General features: G+C 40.3%; 1 protein-coding gene across 1 annotated transcript; it reads left to right on the top strand.

Annotated features, from left to right (window-relative positions):
- The first annotated feature begins 103 nt into the window (after positions 1-103).
- Positions 104-16,489, top strand: CFI (complement factor I). Its single transcript, XM_074823262.1, has 12 exons — positions 104-660; positions 2,211-2,529; positions 3,820-3,964; positions 5,276-5,454; positions 6,466-6,576; positions 8,145-8,261; positions 9,443-9,481; positions 9,980-10,083; positions 10,712-10,827; positions 11,579-11,853; positions 13,458-13,559; positions 15,522-16,489. The coding sequence occupies exons 1-12, from the start codon at positions 601-603 to the stop codon at positions 15,737-15,739; spliced, it is 1,785 nt and encodes a 594-aa protein (XP_074679363.1). The 5' UTR covers positions 104-600; the 3' UTR covers positions 15,740-16,489.
- Positions 16,490-19,022: the final 2,533 nt, after the last annotated feature.

The raw sequence follows: 19,022 nt of genomic DNA, 5'->3' as shown, positions 1-19,022 counted from the left end.
GAGGGGACGGGAGGGGGCCAGGGGGCCAGGTTGGTTCTGCTGGATTCGGCCAAAGTGCTCCTGGAAACCGGCTTTCCGAAGAGTACTTCAGGGACTGGTCAAACCCTTGGAAATTCCCGATACAAATCGTGTAATGTGAGCTTGTAATCCAGCTGGGCATGTAATGGACATTACACAGACATGAGTGTTTCTCCGTATCTATGAAGACATATGTATCTCATATAAAAACACATTCATCTTTTACAACAGTCTGGCACAGATGAATGCCTACAACCAGGAGAATCAGCGTGATGATACAATCAATCTCCCCTAGCAAAAGAAATGTGTACCCTTAATAAGTGCTTCCTTTTAATGATTTACTTTAAGGGCTTTACTTTTGTTATCTTGTCCTGCACTTACAGTAAAACCAATTAAATTGAGGCAGGATCCTTTTGGACAGATCAGATTTATCAGTTAATAGTTGAGGCTCCTGTACTTTTACTTCTAACTCACTTTAAAATATTTTACTAATGGTTAAAAATTAAACACAAATATAACAACTGACATTCAAAAGAATCTCAGCCAGAAAAATTCGTCTACAAAGAGAGATAAAATTTCATCATGCAAGCAGTCCCGGTTTTCTTGGTTTTCTTGTCTCTCTTTTGGTTTTGTGGATCAGAGGTAAGAATTTATTTTATTGTGGTAGCAGTAATTTATTGCTAAAAAAAAAAAAAGTTAAAAAGCAGTTTATTGTTATAAAAGCAAAACCAGTTGATTTTTTAAAGTTTCCTTTCATAGGATTTGTGTTTCATACATTTGTTTCAGCCCACCTTCAATGTTTGAAGCTTGCCATTTCTCTTTCATGTATTGATTCTATCTGGGGTTTACCCTAACAGGCTTCTGGAAAAGATTTTAATCATGATCCTATCCTAAACCCAATTTGCAAACATGGTTGACTGCAGAAAGGTGCTGCAATTTTTCCTGTCCCTCTTTTTTTGAAAAATTAAATTACAGTCTTCTCATGTGGCAGTTTGGTATATTGTACTGCCTGAAGGTTTGCTGCCGAATCTCTTCTGGCAGAAGTGTCCCAGAAAGCCCCTCTGGGCTGAGCGTTCAACATGCCCTGAGTCTTTTAGAGAAACCCTTAGATAAAAATCAGCACCTTTTGTTCCTATTCAGGACAAATGTCTAGTACAATATGGGAGTTATGCCAAGCCGGATCTGGCTCACAGTTTGGATTCTACCCACCTGAGAACAGCAGGAAGAATTCAGTAAGATTATACAACTGTTAAAAGGGGGGTTGCTGGATTAAATTCTGCTCCAACAACATTCCTGCTGACTTTACTATGGCCAAGATTTCTTCATGAGAACTTTAAACTTAAGCTCCATTGATTCAATTGACAGTCAAAGCTGATAAATCACATTTGAGGACTGACTTTTCTCTCCCGTTTTTATGCAAAGTCCATCCATATGTATTTTTCATGTTTCAACATTCTTCCTACCCATAGATCTTAGTAAGCAAAAGCACTCAGCCAGCAATGACGTCACCAGAGAGCTGCACAAACTCAGGTGCAGAGTCACTCACCTAGAGGCAGTTGGACGGAGGGTCAGAATCTGTACTTGCAGTCTGGTGATGACCAGCAACAACACTGCAAATCCACTGCTGTGCAAGAGACAGGAAAAGAGCTAATAAAGAAGGGCACTTTAATTTTCAAATTTCGTTAAGGTACTTGTCACTTCAGCAGTCACATGGTGAAACAAATTATTAATTTCAGATTTCTTTATTTGCTTCTACGTAGCTCATAAATATTTACAGGTGATATTTAAACCCAAAGCCAACCAAGCCAATAAAAAAGTCTCAGAAAAAAACAAGAATTTTTTTTTCTGGTGTTTAGGTCCCCTTGTGTTTTGATTTGCTTACAATCCAATGGTTTATAACACACCACAGCAATGGGATTGTATGGGAGAGTATAGAGCTTGTGGAAGACCAGTAAGAGTGAAGATCACACCAGGTGAATGATCCAAAAACGAAAAGTTCACAAAAACTGAGAAAGATGAGGTGGCCAAAGACAAGGAAATAAACACTATAAATGTTATTTAGTACCTTTGTGCTTGTAAGATAGGAAAAGGATTATGAATGAACACTTTGTTGAGGTCAGTAAAGAGATCTGCAGAACTCTTGGAGCAGTTCCTAGTCTTACTCCCTTTATTTTTTATTTTGTGCCTTGCAGAATGCAGCATCTAATACTGAAGAAAACCAATTTCAGCAGGTTGAGCCTGCCCAGCCAGCTGAGCAAGACACGTACCTCATAGGAGAATGCTTAAGCAACAAATACACACACAAGTCCTGTGAGAAAGTGTTTTGTCATCCCTGGGAACGATGTGTGGAGGGAAAGTGCCTTTGTAAGCTTCCCTACCAGTGCCCCAAGAATGGCACTTCAGTTTGTTCTACCAATGGAAGGTACTTCCGTACTTACTGTCACCTGAAGAGCTATGAGTGTCAACGTCCTGAAGCAAAGTTTCTGCACAAGGGAAAATGCACATCTGAAGGTATTAACATCTTATTTTCCAAAATGTATCGGTCAGTCATTTGTGGCCAAGGAGATGCTTACTATTTACAGCTCAGAAAGTCTGTTCATTTCCTTGCACTAGTAAGAACATGAAGCAGAAAATGAGAAGTCATTGAAAATGGGCAGTATCTATTGATTTTCATAAAGTTACTGACAGGCCCAGGTCACCCTACTGCTGGTAGATTGCTCAAATCATCAGGTAGAAAGGGAAGAAACAGACACAGGAAAGACCTCAAAGGTTTCCAAGCAGCGTGTTGACTATGGTGGGAGGCACAGTGGGAGAGGGCCTGCTGAGAACATTAGCAGAGAGGGTATCTTTTGGATAGGGACAGACCACACAGGAGCAGAAGTCCAAGGGATGGAGCCAAGCTGCTGACGTGTGTGTGGGAGTGCGTGGGGAGAAGGTAAGCCACGTTCACTGCCATCACCTTCACACTGTGGATTTCATCAAAACAGAAAGATATTGCCCTGCAAACCAGTGATGGTTTGTGCACTGACAAGCAGCTGTTTGTGCTCATCTGCTTTTCAGGCTGCACCAAGCTGCTTTGTCAGCCCAACCTCCATCTGAGTGCAAGGAGAAATGGCTCCTGCTAACTAGGCGGGTGGCCTCTTTTAGCAGTAGCGGTTCCTGTTCCTACCCATCCTTCAGCTGCACCTCCACCGAAGGCAGCAGGAGCAGCAAGCCGGGCCCAGGACTCTCCTGTCCAGTCTCTGTCTCAGTACCAGCCCTCCCTTTCCCCACAGAAGCAGCAGCTCAGTCCACTGCCCTCAGGGTGGCAAAATTCAATTTGCCCATTATACTGAAAAGGATCAGAGAGCCTCCATTCACTAAGTTAAGCGGAGGACCTTAGCTCCACTGTAAATAGCAGAAGTTTTGCTACACAGGTAATAGACACAGGATCTGGATATCTCACTTGAAGCGTTACTGGTTGGTTATCAAAAATCCTCTAATGAAAGTTATTATACTAAGATGCAACCTTTGCTCGGTACACCTTCAGGTACTCTTACGTGGTAGGAACCATTACCCTCATTTGTCCTGAAACTGGTATATTTTGAAAAAGTGGCAGGCTCAAAGCCACAAAGTCAGTCCACAGAAAAATCAGGAATAATACCTAAAGCTTCTGATTCCCAATCTACTGTTGTTTCCATATGAACTTTGGCTGTCAATACAAAATTAGACCTGATGTGTTTCTGTGCTCTTCTTTCCACTAGATACATCTACATAATATGATTTTATTTGGGGATTTTTTTTAATTTATCTTTTTTTTAGAAACATTTTCAGTCTCTGTGGGCAATGGAGATTCAAGTTTGCTTCGAGTAAAACCTCTGAATCAAAAGAACCACATTCTTGTATGTGATAGTGAGTGGACTATGAATGAAGCAAATGTGGCTTGCAAGCACCTTGGCTTTGAATCGTAAGTTTGGGAAATTTATCTCTGGATAACTGCAAGGGATCTGAAAAAGTAGTGATGCTTAGGGAAGTGCCAGTCGCAGCCAGCCAACAGTTAAGGCAGAAAACTCATCAACAATGTACTGGCTGCAATATTCTGATAAAGTTTCTTAAATTGACACCTGGAACTGAAAGCCAAAACATAGATTTCTGTGTTCTATTACAAATTACAACTATACAAACCATAATTGTTTTAAAATAAAGCTGAAGACCAATGCAGAGGTTTTCCCTCAGGTCTGTGTAAGGGAAAGTGCATAGATGGACCATTCCCAAGTAGTTCTGAGCAATAACCTGTATGCAGAGAAAAGTAAGAAATGACAGCTGACAACAGGGCACAGCTCTGTTTTGCTGCTTGCACCAGCCAGACTAATAAGAACCAGAACATGTTCTTTTCCTTCATCCCTTGCCCCTGCTGTCATTGCTTGCTTTGGCCCCAGGGATGGCCACACAGAACTTGTTCTTTTTCCTGCGACCGCACTGATGACCTGAGTTGCACGTTCAGCTCAACTCTATATCCTGTACATAATAACTTTACACATATACAACTAATTTAACTTAGTCACATACAGCTGCCCCCCCAACCCTACCTGAAGACTGAAAATGCTATTGCAGTGCCCTAAATTGTCCCCTCTAGGTGAGAAGCAAACATTTCCTAGTCCTAATCAGTATCTCTTTAGATAGCATAGAAGGGTTTGTCCTGGGACAGAGCATTCAGCCCTAGAGTCCCACTGTAAGCCTCTCTAGTTACTTATTTACTCGATCCATATTTCTTTAAGGTAGGGGACACATACACTGTTAGGAGGATACCGCTCAGGTACAACCAAGGGAGATAAAATTTATTAATCCCAGCCTTGCAGTGGCTTGAGCTTCCTCAATATGCATTGGTTTTGATGACACCAAGGATACTTGACCCCATGCAGGATGGTTTCCAAATTATGGCTCACCTGTGTCCACACAGAGATAGAGATCTGAGCTTACAAGTAAGGAGACTTTTCTATCCATCATGATACACAGTGACTGTCATAGAGCTACATACGGATTTAGGGACAGTTTTATGCAGCAACCAGCAAAAACTAGCACTTTGTTTTACTTTTTCTTCCAAAGTAAACATCTCCTACTTACCCCTAGACAATTCCATGGGACGTCTGCTCTTTTTCTTAGCCATGACCAAAATTCATTTACACTGAGGAAAATCATATAAATTCTAAACAATAAAAGCAGTGGACAATCCATCGTGAAATTATATAATTTGTTATTATTATTTGTATCTTCACAGAGGTGCTGAATATTACCAAGCTGATTCCAGCATCACAGAATCTGCCTTAAATTCGTTGCACTGTCTAAAAATAACTTGCAGGGGCCTAGAGACGAGTCTTGCTGAATGTCACATAGAGATGAAATCAAGAGATAGTCATGAGGGATTTGTTAGTCTTCAGTGCCATGAAAACCTCAGAGGTTAGTAGGGGGTTTTTTGTTTTATATCTATTTGGGGTTCTTATATTTTAAGTTTATTTTAAATAATTAGGACCTAGTTTGCTGAACTCTCAGCCACAGCAGACCTGAACTGAAACATTTTGATTTTTTTAAATAATCCTTCTGCAGACTTTGAGACAATTGAGGCAGTGTTGAGTCAAGACAGTCTTGAGTTTACGGGTTTGGAAAATCACTGTTGCTCCTAAAGAATTTTTACAGATATTTCTCAAAAGTGAATATATTTCACCCATGGTTCTGTTTGCTTGCCCATCCCTTCCAAGGGTACCATGGTATATTGTATCCCACAGGTCTTGTCTCTCCCGGTTTAACTGGTGAAGAGACAGGTGACAACCTCCTACTGTTTTGTCTATGAGGAAGATCAATTAGAACACCAGTAGCACTGTAGCCAGACAAGCATGACTGTAGTGGAACTGTTCGTGTCTTCTGGGGAGTTTTGGGACTCCTCAGTTTCTCATTGATATAAGGAGAATCACTCCTTGTTTTGACTTCTAACAGCTTTCTATTTTCTGTAGTGGGCTTTCTTTGGCACTGATAAACATCAGCCTTTGATGCTGCTGGTTAGGAGAGCTATGAATCGTCTCAGGTTTTTCTTATGCCACAAAAGTAGGAGTGCACAGACTCTTGATTACTTAGTTCTGGAGAGGGAACATCCATCATCTTAACCACTTGAATCATTTACAGTGGGTTTGAACTGATCATTTCTGATTTAGTTCTTGTCTAGAAGAAATGAAGGTCCTTTTAGCAAGGCTCCTGCAAGTTGGAGGAGGAAAATAAGTGGTCACATTGAAAGCTTGATGAGAAGGTGATTAAAACAATAAAAAAGGTTCCTATTTACATTACTGGGCCTCAGAATGCCTACTGTTGATCGGCCAAACTGCTGATAGAATAAAATGCACAAGCAAAATATTTTTGTGGGCAGTTGTGAACCTATAGACCTTTCCACACTAACTTCATTTTCATCATGCTGCACAGCTTGTTCAGATGGTGAGTTTCAGTGTGTCAACAACAAGTGCATTTCTCTGAACCAAATCTGTGATGGAATCAATGACTGTGGAGACCTAAGTGATGAACTGTGCTGTAGAGGTAATAATTTCCTTTCTCAGCTGTTTCAAAATCATTTCAGCAGAAAATCACCCCCAAATAATTTTTACAGTGATGTAACAGCTGGAAGTCTTTTTTCCAGTAAGCCACTACATTAAAGCAATCAAACCATAGTTTATGTATACGCAAGTGCAAAAAATGTAGGCATAATATAAGTTTTTGAAGCAGGCAAGTGATCTCTGAGAATCTGGATTTCCTCAGAGGATGAGGAAATACAATGAGATTATTTAGGAGGCTACTAAACATGGATACAAAAAAATGAGCTGTGTTAGAATAAAAATGTATTTTTAGTTGGGAAAAATCAATAGTAATTAAACAAGACACTGTTTTTCCAGTGAACTATCATTAAACCAAAGTAAGATCTCTCTTAAATTTATTACTAATGCAAGATCATCCATAGAATATCTGTGAACAGTTCCAGTCACCTTGCTTGTTCATGAGCAGTCATTCTTCCAGCATCTGCAATTCCAGCTGTAACAATTTTGATAAGAAACAAGGCATGGATCTAGCATGACCTGAATGCAGGAGAATACTTTCAGAAGTTGTGTTTCAGGTGCCAAATGGTAACATGGGTTACAAATCCCATCACTATCCCTAAATAACCTTAATTTTGTAGGTTTACAATTGACAGTAAACTTAGTCTGATAATCATGGAAAAACAGTTGCAGGCATTTTAGAAAAAAATAATAAATACCTGTGGCTTCATATATTTAGAGAACATTTATTCAGATTCCACTTGACACAAATAGCGCTGTTTCAGCTATATGGGCTGAAAACAATGCTTCCTGGAATCAAAGAAGTATTTCAACTGAGTTCAGTGGTCTTTGGATCATACTGGGATATCTGGATACTTTTAGAGAACTATCTTATTTTCTATTAAGATCATATATCCTTAAATAGTAAATTGACACAAGACTATAAAGTAGCTCAAAAAACCCTGCCATAAATTCAAGCACTGCTTTGCTTTTGATAACATACAAAGTGATCACAAGAATTAAAAGGAAGGGGGTCCTCAGGTTTGTAATAACATTTCATATAATCAAGAATTTTAGAAGAAATAAGTTATTATATACAGTATCTTCAAAATAAGAGTTCTGATTCCTAATCCTGTATTTAGCTCATTCAACCAAAAGCCATCTTGGACTTGGATTTTGGGGGGGAAATTTGATCCAAGCATCACAAATTCCTCATTTGAGATGATCAGTAACGCTGGCAGAACTGGAAGTCCTTTGGCTGAGGTTGAGTGTGGAGATGTGTTGTGGATGAAACTGGTAAGGAGTGATACCAAGTCTAGCAGTACAATACTGAACTGGTAACAGAGATCCACATTTTTTAAGTCTTAAAACTTCAAGACTGTAAAATGAGAAGAGCCAAGTATTCATTTCGTTTTACACTTACAGAGCCTGCTTTTATGATCTGTTTATGAACAGCCAAGTCCCCCATAACATGGATATTTTATTGTGTTTATATTTTAAAAAGTTCTCTAACTATGTGAGATTGCTGAATCATATGATGCTGTGATTTACATTTGTAATTCTCCTCTGTTACAGAGTGCAGAGACAACAGTTTCCACTGTCGGTCAGATATCTGTATTCCAAACAAGAATGTCTGTAACAACGAAATTGACTGCCTCACAGGAGAGGATGAAGCTCGAGTTCTCTGTGCAGGTTTCCTTCTGAAACATGTTTTTGTTTCTTACTTTTCATTCTGCTCAGTTGGAACTAGATACTACACAATGCATATTATTAAATTATTTAACAGATTAGCAAAACCAAAATGCATGCAAGAATTAGTCTTCCCAATGTTATGTTATGCACAGTAGGAGGAAAAGGTCACGTAATTTTCCTCCCTTTCCTTCTAGAAAAGAATAGCAAGAAAACTAAAGGAAGGAAGAAACAGATGATGTTTTAGGAGGCTTAAGGCAGATTATGTCTTTTGCTTACGTGGCCATCTATCAAACTGGTATCCCCCTATTTGTGAAGAAAGCATAAACAGGACAGGCAGGAATATTCTCCTCACAGATGAGGAATTCAACTAGTTTGTCAACATAGTAATTCTTGTGTGCTGTCCCCTCACTGCTGAAAAGATTTTGTTTTGAAATTAGAATGTTCTTCCTTGCTCTGATAAGAGACAAAGTCTAAAGCCAAAAAGTAAACACTATTGGTAAACAGTAATTGGTAAAGGTAAACTGAACTCTAAATGTAAGTATTACTGTCGGTAACATGAGAACAGACCCAATCCTCAACCTCCATTTAGGAACTGAATTCAATGGGCATCTTATTTGAATAAAACCTGACAAACCAGATTCAGGAAGCATTTAATTTACCTCTCATGTTAAATAACCTCCTTTACCCTGTTAAAGGAGGCACACAGTACACAACAGTATCATCTAAATTGAAAAACAACAAAAAAAATCCTGTTATCTGATGCTCATTTTGCCTTTAGAAAGCTCCTAAAGGTTGATGGGGAAGGAGGGGGAATTTCTGTTGTTTCCTGGTGGAGGAGAATGGGCTATCACTTTAGAGATTAAAAATCAAAAAAAGGCCATTTCTCAGGGTTTCTTTGCAGAAGGGCTCCCTAGGCATGGAAGGCAGAGTAGATGTCATGTAGTTACGAATGAGTATCATCTGCTGGATGTAGGTCATTTGTAGTCTGAGGCAGCCAGAGTGTCTAGTAGGAAAGGAAACAGCAGGCAGCAGGCTGAGAGAGTATTGCTGTCGATGTGAAATGGTGTGCCCTCATGCATTTAAAACATGCACCACGATTTTGGCACACAAACATACATTCAAGTAATAGAACAAATTTAAATGTTTGCCAGTATTTTTAGTATTTTGTTACTCTACTACAGGCAAAGAAAAAGGTGCTGAAAATCACAGTATGGATGAAGGTAAGTGTTAACTAACCTTCCAAAAACAACATCATCGCCTCTTATTAGTGGCTTTCTAGATACCAGGCAGCTGGCCAGATCCAGAACTCTCAGATATTTGGACTTTGTGATTTAGTAATATACACTCTGGGGCTTACTATTTGTCTTGCTTTCCACTAATTTCAAGAATGCCATAATAATTCATCCTGGCTGAGGACCCACATCTGCATGTTTTGGCAACTGGTGGAGGTAAACTCTCAGCAAATCAAGGAGAACTGCTTTAAAATTATTTGCCTGAATGCAAGCAGCAGTGGAAAATGAAGAGAAGTAATGTGATGCTAAGACACAAGCAATTTTCAAAGCATAAACAGATGCCAAAAGTTTTGGTCTTTGCTTTCCTGCTTCTCCAGCTACCGGCATATTCACAGCACTCAGATTTTCAGGATAAAGATAAACCTGTCTCCAAATAGGGAGAATGGATACCTGAATTCTGAGATACATTTCTCCTTTTTGTTAAAGAAAGAAAAATGACAAAGACACTTCTTCCCCAAGTACACTGCGGTTTTACAAATCACACATTAATTCGACGGAAAAGAATCATAGGTGGAAAGACTGCAAGAAAGGTAAAAAAAATCCTTACCAGATATGAGTTCATTCAGCATCAATTTAAATGGGCATTATTGTCCTTCTGTTAAAATGTATGGAAATAATAAAATTGGCTACAACACTAATTTCATGTTTTGCAGCAGTAGTGGCATTGCACTAAAAGAAAGTAAAGTGAAGCACAATTTATAAAGTAAAATATGCAGTTGCAAAACTGAGCACTACAAGTACACATTGAAAATGATTCAGCAAAATACTTAATACTATAGCTAGAAATAACAGTTCTGACAAAATGGAATTTAAATTTGTGCTTTTGAAACAGAATGCAGTCAAAAATGCTATTCTTGATCACACCAGGTCAGATTCTACATCTGTTTCTCTGGCTACAAGGGGTTTCATGACAGAAAGCTGGAAGGAAGGAGGCACCGCACAAAGTCAGAAGATTGAACAAAATTACTGCATTTTAGAGTATATATCCTTTATATCAGATGGAGCCCAATTCACAACTTCTGGAGAACAGATTTTTTTATTTACAACTAGATACAGTCAAGGAGATGAGTTGATACCAAGAAGGGTGTTTGCCCTTTATGCACTAAAAATAGTACAATTATTATGATTTCACATTATGGGTATTTGTTGTTTGAATAGGGTGAATTCCCTTGGCAAGTGGCAATTAAAGAAAATCACCATGAAGGTGCAACAGTGTACTGTGGAGGGGTTTATATTGGTGGCTGTTGGGTTCTGACTGCTGCACACTGTGTCAGGTAAAAACAACAAACTGGGGCATTATTTTCTTCTTGCAAGGCAAAAGATTGATTGGGATATTATTGTCCTTCTTAGCTACCTGTTTGCTAATTCCTATTTGCCTATTGAATAAAACAATTTAAAACACTGACTCACATTAACAATGGGGAAGATTCAGAGAAAGTAGAATATTTTGGCAGTGAATAGAAAGATTAAAAAGAAATGATGAGTTGGAAGAGACATGGCGTTCTTCAGCCAGAGTGTAGGGAGGCAGGATAGGTTCACCATAACCGCTTTGCCTGAAAGGGAGATACAAGAGACGTCCTCTGTTCCCCAGCTCTACCTTGGGGGGGGAGTCCAGGATCTGTTCCCTGAGAATGTCCCTGGGGTCGTGTATTCCCCAGAACAAGCAAGAGCAGACAGGGAAGATCTGCCAGTCCCAGCATCCCATCCACACCTGTTCACTCTTCCTTCTTTTGAAATCAGAGAGGCATGAACACCTGCTTTCTCTCTGTCACAGCACTAAACACAGAGGCTGGCCATTAAAATTTTTTTTCTGTATTAGTTTCAGTACTCAGCAGTAAGTCTCATCTGCCTTGCATTTGCTAAACTTCAGAAAAACCTAAACATCAAGTCCAGAAAGAAACTATATGTATATAATATTTTTATTCTAGAGAAACTTTGATAAAATGCAAAAGTTTACAGCTAGTTGAAATGTACAGTGCCTGTGTTAAGTTCCAAAACATATTTTATTCCACTGTTTTTTTCCAGGGCAAATCGAGTTCATCTGTACCGTGTCTGGACTGGACTGTTGCATACAGCAGAACATGACAAAGAGACAGACACTTTCACTCTAAACCAACTGATAATCCATGAAAAGTATAATGCAACAACTTACGAAAATGACATTGCTCTGCTGGAGCTGAAAGCTTTTGCAAATGGAGAATGTCCCCTGAAACACACCACACCTGCCTGTATCCCCTGGTCAGAGTATATGTTCAAGGCTGGTGACAGGTGCAAGGTTTCTGGATGGGGACTAGAGGAAGGTATTTGCTTTAGTGCTTACTACAAGAATGTATTACTAGTATCACTCATTTTCTAATTGGGGTGAGCTTTCATTGTACTTTCAATGTACTCGAGCGTGTCCAGAGAAGGGCAACGAAGCTGGTGAAGGGTCTGGAGCACATGTCGTACGAGGAGCGGCTGAGGGAACTGGGGTTGTTTAGTCTGGAGAAGAGGAGGCTGAGGGGAGACCTCATCGCCCTCTACAACTACCTGAAAGGAGGGTGCAGAGAGCCGGGGATGAGTCTCTTTAACGAAGTAACAAGCGATAGGACAAGAGGGAATGGCCTCAAGTTGTGCCAGGGAAGGTTTAGACTGGATATTAGGAAGCATTTCTTTACAGAACGGGTTGTTAGGTGTTGGAATGGGCTGCCCAGGGAGGTGGTGGAGTCCCCATCCCTGGAGGTGTTTAAGAGTCAGGTTGACATAGCGCTGAGGGATATGGTGTAGTTGGGAACTGTCAATGTTAGGCTAATGGTTGGACTAGGTGATCTTCAAGATCTTTTCCAACCTAGATGATTCTGTGATTCTGTGATTCATTTTGAAAAGGCTGAAGAGTAGTGGTGCACAAAACACTCAGAAGAGGCTGAGTACAGAAAACATAGGCTGTGGTTCAGCAGTTGGCTATCACTGTTGGCTCTCTTCTCTGTACTGCTTCCTCTGCTGTTTCAGCCACTTATGATATTGATCTGGAGGACACCCCTGGTTGAAAACTACCTTGACAATAAGAAATGCTCCGTTTGCCAATCTAAGATTTATAGTAGTTGCGGAGACCTGGTAACTACTTAACAGGTGGTGGTTAGTAGCTGACAGTGGCCCATAGTCACAGCCCATCCTCTGTCCCCTGCCCAAGAGGATCTGAGCTACAGCCAACAGTTATGAAACTCAGAACACCTTGTCTCTGATGTGTTTGAGTTTAGCCCAGAGAAGGTTGTACAGAGACAGGTAAGCCAAATGTAATCACGCTTTCAAAGATTTGGGAAGCATTTGTTTTGCATCACAGTGATTACAGCCTGGTGTTGGAGCTACTGCATACTGGTTGTAAGGGCTGTCCTGTCCATAATCAGTAGAAGTCCACAAAGCAAATACAAAGTTGAGAATTACTACCAAATGGACAGAGAACAAAATAGAGAATCTCCTTAACCTTGTTGAATACATAGTTCACCTGTATCTTCAGTATCTGGACCACTCACCCCAAAAAGATAGAGTAGAATTGGAAAAAAGGTAACAAGGATGATCAGAGTCACACCTCCATTTCACAGAAAACAATATACCGATTTCTCAGTGTCTGAAAACCTTGATATGGAAAACATAGGAAAAAACATGAGGAAGACAAGGAAAGGGAAAGGCTGAAAATGGCATAAAATGAAAGTACTAACACTGCAATTAAACCACTCTGCTTTTATTTTGACATATATGGACAATGTTCTGCAGTTCATATGGAGTATTAGTGGCAGTTTAAGGTATCTGGTTTATAATACTGAAGATTATGTTCTGTAGATATACAACTGTGAATTTATGATGTTAGAAGTGTCTAAGATACACTTACCATTTTTAATTTAGAAAAGTTTATTCTTTTCTTTTGTAGGTTACAACAAACCACATGTCCTCAAGTGGGGCAATGTTCATTTATTTCAGAATTGTTCTGAATTGTATCCAGGACGATTTTTTAAACGAATGGCATGTGCAGGCAAGCATCAGTTTTCTTACTATAATTTCTCTACCATCAAACCCACTGTTTATAAGGTCAGACATACGAGCTGGGAATCTTTTAGACTTGGGAAAGACAATAAACCAATTGCCGCAGTATCACCATTAGCAAAATGCTGGCCATTGGAGCCTAGATGCATCCACCATTACATATCTATCCATAAACAGAGTTAAGATGACAGTATGCCAAGTTTCTGTGATTATGGGCACATTTCAGCATGAAATTTGAGTTATGTTTTCTAAATACACAAGCACTATACAGCCCACTGAACTTCCTACCTTTATTATATTTGATTCTGATTCAGCAACATATTTAAATGCCTGTCTTAGAGCACACTGGTAGTCCAATTGACTAGAACGTGACTATTCCTCTGCTTAGACAGTTACTACTACCACACTGCACTCCAGGAAAAATACAATTAACTTTTCAAACTAAGATTAGCCTGGCCAGGAAACTGCTTGTCACTTCTAGCACTAAAATAAGGATTTTAAATACATATTTTTTGCTTCTCAAGTAATGAAAGAAATTGCCAAATACCTGACTAAAAGAGCAATGAGTATTCAACTTACAGGACTGATAGTCTCAACTGTTCTTTAAATCAAACAATAAAGGCAATATCTAAACAAACAATGAGAAAAACAAAAACCAGATTTAAAAGCCAAATCATTTGTGATAAATTCAGCATGACATCTATAAGATACTGGGTTTGTCTACTGTGCAAGTTCTGTAACTTACCTCCTTATTCTTCAATGTGTTCCAAGTGATCATACTTTACCAAGAGGGAATAAAGACAGTATCACATGGGACAACATCAGAAAAGGGGTATCTGGGGTTAGGTTCCCCTCCCTGATGCAAATACAGTCTTTGGAATTAAGAGCTAGTAGTATCCACAGGAGTTAGTTATACAAGCAAACATTAATTAAACTGAGTAAAGGCAATAAAATCTTGTTTTATAGGATAGTAATTCCAACTCTGAAAAGTTCACAAAACTCTTTCTCAGTAGTGTGGAGATTCAAGAAAGAAGTTACATTTATAAAAACTTGGAGACTCATGCTTAGTATGGGTTCCTTCATACTAGGTCAATCAATCAAGCAGAAAAGTGTGGTAAGGGTTTTAGAAATTAATAAACTTCTAATAAGTACATAGGACATAGCATAAATAGTATTCTAGCTCTGTAGCAGTGTTTCTATCACATCCTTCACTCTTAATTCATTTTTTCACTAGCACTATATTTGCTAAATTGCAAACAAGTAGTTCCATGAGCACTGAAACTCATAATGACCACTGGATCCTACACCCTTGCACCTCAGGGCCACTATCTGGTGTTGCAAAAGGTCCCCACTGTGACAGAGACCTTGCAGTGAGGGCACTTACAGACAGTTGCTCTCTCTCCCATTCCAGCATTCACATGCTCTCCTTCTTTTTCATAAAGCTGGTAGAGAAACTAATTTTGAGGCCTCTGCCTTTCTTGTACAGCTCTGTACAGACGGAACTGGCCAATGGCCAATTGGGTAGAAAGGACACCAAAGGCAGACACATAGGCACACACACATTATGATAGCTTCATTTCCATAGGAATCAGCCTACAAATCTTTTTATCTTTTTCCTCCTGCTTTTGTCCACTTTTAATGAGCTACTTCTAATGATACAATAGACAATATGGCTGAATTCTTCCCTATTGCACAGGGCAAAACATGACTCACATCACTGACATCAAAGCAAATCAGGAGAATTTGGGCCAGCCAAAAATGTAAAGAGAGGCCCTGCACTTAAAAAGAAATAAGTAACAGACCAAAGAGGTTAGGAACCTCCTTTACTGGTGACCATTAGGCAAACAGCTGTCAGGAAGTGACATGGACCTGAAAAACCTTCTGAGCTCTGTTTTGTGTGCTCCCTTGTATATGAACTCATTTTTGCTTTTTTTCTCCTCTTTTGCCTCAGGTACTCATGATGGCTCCATAGACAGTTGCAAAGGTGATTCAGGAGGACCCTTGGTCTGTTTTGATGCAGAAAATGTGGCGTATCTCTGGGGTATTGTGAGTTGGGGTGAGAACTGCGGGGAGCCTGGTCACCCTGGCGTGTATACAAAAATCGCCAGCTATTATGATTGGATTAGCCATCATGTGACAAGGAGTCTCATTTCACGGTACAATATCTGAAGCTCAGAAAATTATATACTTCCTTCTTATCACTCATGCAAAAATGGACACTAGTCCTTTTTTACAATCAGCAGCCATGTAACTTAGCAATGATTAGTATAAATCTTTGAAGAATATATTTTGAAAATTTTTAACACTCTATATGAATACCACAATTTTGCAAAAGCCTGTAGGAGGAGAGTCTGCAGAAAAAGTCTCTAGTAAAAGCAGGGAAATTAAAATATCTTTTTCTTGTTACTTGGGTTTTTTTCCACATTTCACATTGCGTTTCAATTGTGGTTGTTTATTTATTTAAAATGGACAACCAATGGAAAGCAGTGGTTGGAAAATGACTGCACTGGCGGTACGTGAACTTCACAGAAAGGACAGCAACCAGAGTACTTTAAAGAACTTCCATCATCTCAAGGTCTAGGTCAATAGAAACCCTCACGATGCTGCCTTACTTGGCAGTTGATTCTCTAGGCTTATTGCAAAAGTAAACTTCAGGCCATCTATTAATTGACCGACTGACTATGATTGTGAGATCTGTTGTAATGCAACAATTACCCAAATAATAACTCTGGTGGTAGTTTTTTCAGCTACAAACTCAGACCATTTTTATCTAGCTAATATACCTCATCTGATCATCTTGCTTTGGGAAGTTTTTGCAGCTCTACGTTTTATTAATTTAACCACAGCTGGTCACAAGCAACAAAGGAATTTTAAAACTTGAATCATCAACTTAAATAAAAGGCATCTTTACGATCTTAAGTTCTCTGTGTATGTATATATATATTTCTGGTATCCAACAAATTCTTAACATCAAGTAGGGTTTTGTCGCATGTATATATATGTATCTTTTATATATATACACACACAATGCATATAACAATATAAATATATTAAAAGTCTATACATTAAACATATAGACTTAATTCTACAAAACCAAGTTACAGATCTAAAGTTAAAAATTAATACTTTCAGTCAGAATCCCCCATCACCGGATTCTCAAATCAGCACAAACTTTCTACACCAGCATACAGAAGTGTGAAACAGTGATGCCAAGCAAGAACATCCAGGGCCTGATCCTGCAATGTGCAGTCAGGGGGAGTTTTGCTTACTGCCTTAACTGACCCAGAACTGGGCAAAGACAAGGGGCCCTCAACAAAACTGGAACGATTAAGTGGAAAATCCTTCTTTCACCAATCCTTGTGAGGAAGTCATGATGATCAGGAAGCACAGCCCAAAGGACCACTGTAAGCTACACATTTTTAGACAGCAGGAACGGTGCCTGCTTCTTATAAGAAAACATCAGTCTATATGTAATCGTCTCATATTTGGCAAGAGTTATGTACAGAAAGTGTGCACAAAAGTTTTTAAAAGAACTAGAATTTGGTTTGTGGATTGGTACCCTCGACACAAAATTGTCAAATCACTTCAGGACCATCTTGGTGAATTCAGACAATCTCGGTCTGCTACAGACAACATTTTTACATTTTCATTGAATTTTCTTCATCTTCCAGTCTCGTAAAAAACCCACATCAGCATGAATTTGTCATGTAAAGTCACTGTCAATCACCAATAACTAAAGTAAGGGTATGAATTGCTTCTCTTAACCCCTCCCCAACAAGGCTTGCTATTTAGGAAAGCATTTAAGTATATTACTACACAGGAATTATTTTGCTGAATCAGGGTCTTTGTAAAGTAATCATAGAGAGAAGCTGGACAGGCGTAGGAAGAGCTCCCTCTTTTGTTTGACTTAATTAAGTTCTGTAAAGAACTCTTTCCACCTATTTCTTCAGTTAACTACAAATATTAAACGCTGAGACTGAAGAAAAAAAACCACAGTAGAATATTTACCATGCTCTGCCTGTTGATCTGGAAGTCTGTCAGTTTTCTTTCCACTTCCTGCTCTTCTTTACAGTTAACCCTGTCCTGAACATATTACTATGTTCTGAGGGATTCCACACGCCTTAAATCAGAGCTTTCATTACAAAAATCAAAAGAATTTTCACATGGTTCCACTTTAGCTCATCTGTGAAGCATCTAGAATTTAAATATAAAATTAATTTAAAAATTGTAATTTTTAAAAACCCACAAAACCAAACAGGATGTTTAGCAAGCAAGTTCATTTTGGTCCGAGTTTTCTTTTTAGCAAATCAAGACTGGGCTTTTAATGTTTAATAGATATACTTTCATTTTGCCCTCTTTTACAACCCTATCTTGCACATTTGATGATGTTATCTGAAACTGAATCACTCAAATGCGTTAAGGTCACCGGATCAGTTTCCTTCACACTGAACATCATCATAAAATTAGGTTAAAACTTTAACACTTCAAGTACATAATCCCTACTGCATTTTCGCGGCTTCTAAACGAGTGTGTTTTCCAAAAGGTCATGTTTTTCTAGCTGTGTTAATACAAGTTCTCCCCCAGACTGCACGAAAGGAGAGCAGCCTGTGGTTTCGGGCACACTGCTCCCACAGGCCGCGTTTTCTCTGAGCCACCACACTAGCCAAGCCCCGACGGGGCTGGCACTGAACCTGCCCTCCCCTCCCGTCCGTTCAGCCCCATGGCCGCAGTATATCCATGGCTGACTAGAAAATCAGCCTTGCAGTCTTTCCTCCAAAGCGCTATTGCTGTCTGCTTCACATTTAGCACCGCCACATTCACCGCTTCTAACAGAGTCATCAAATAAAGGTTTTCCAAATAAAAAAGTCCTGGAGTTTTCGTATTATCTGATGGCCCCGGTACCTCCCCGGGGTACCAGACAAACCGGCAGCCGGCTGCTCTCCCGGTTCGTACCTGGACAGGTTTGGAACTGGTCCCCCCGCACAACAAGGGGCACCGTGACCTGCTGGAGATGGCGGCGTTGATCCCGTTGAAACAGCCCGTGTTGTAACGGGGTAGTGCCAGCCAGGCCGCGTTTTGCAATCCTGCCATCCGCAGGGGGGGGTGGAAGGCTCTGCCCGACTCTCCCCCCTCAGCGCCATCACCGATTTTCCCTCTAGCCCACTCCAGTCCCCCCCCGACAGGTGACTGTCGGCAGCAGCCCAGCAACAGGCGTTTCGGCCGCCCGTGACTCGCAGCCCCGCTCCCGCCGCACTCCCGCACACGGCTGCCCCCCCACCCCCGGCCATCCCCGGCGGCCCCCCGAGCAGCCCGGACCCCCTTGCCCTCAGGGCCGGGAGAGGGGGGGGCGGAGGCGCGGCCCGCTCTCCCTCAGTGCGGCGGCAGAAGGCCCCTCCCCGCCGGGCGGGCGGGGGCGGCGCCCGCGGGGACGATGGCGGCGGTGGCGGCGGGC

This window comes from Strix aluco, chromosome 4 (genome assembly GCF_031877795.1).
Source record: "Strix aluco isolate bStrAlu1 chromosome 4, bStrAlu1.hap1, whole genome shotgun sequence".
Taxonomy (NCBI): Eukaryota; Metazoa; Chordata; class Aves; order Strigiformes; family Strigidae; genus Strix; species Strix aluco.
Note: the sequence above shows the minus strand (reverse complement) of the source record. Positions and strands in the feature narration are given on the sequence as shown.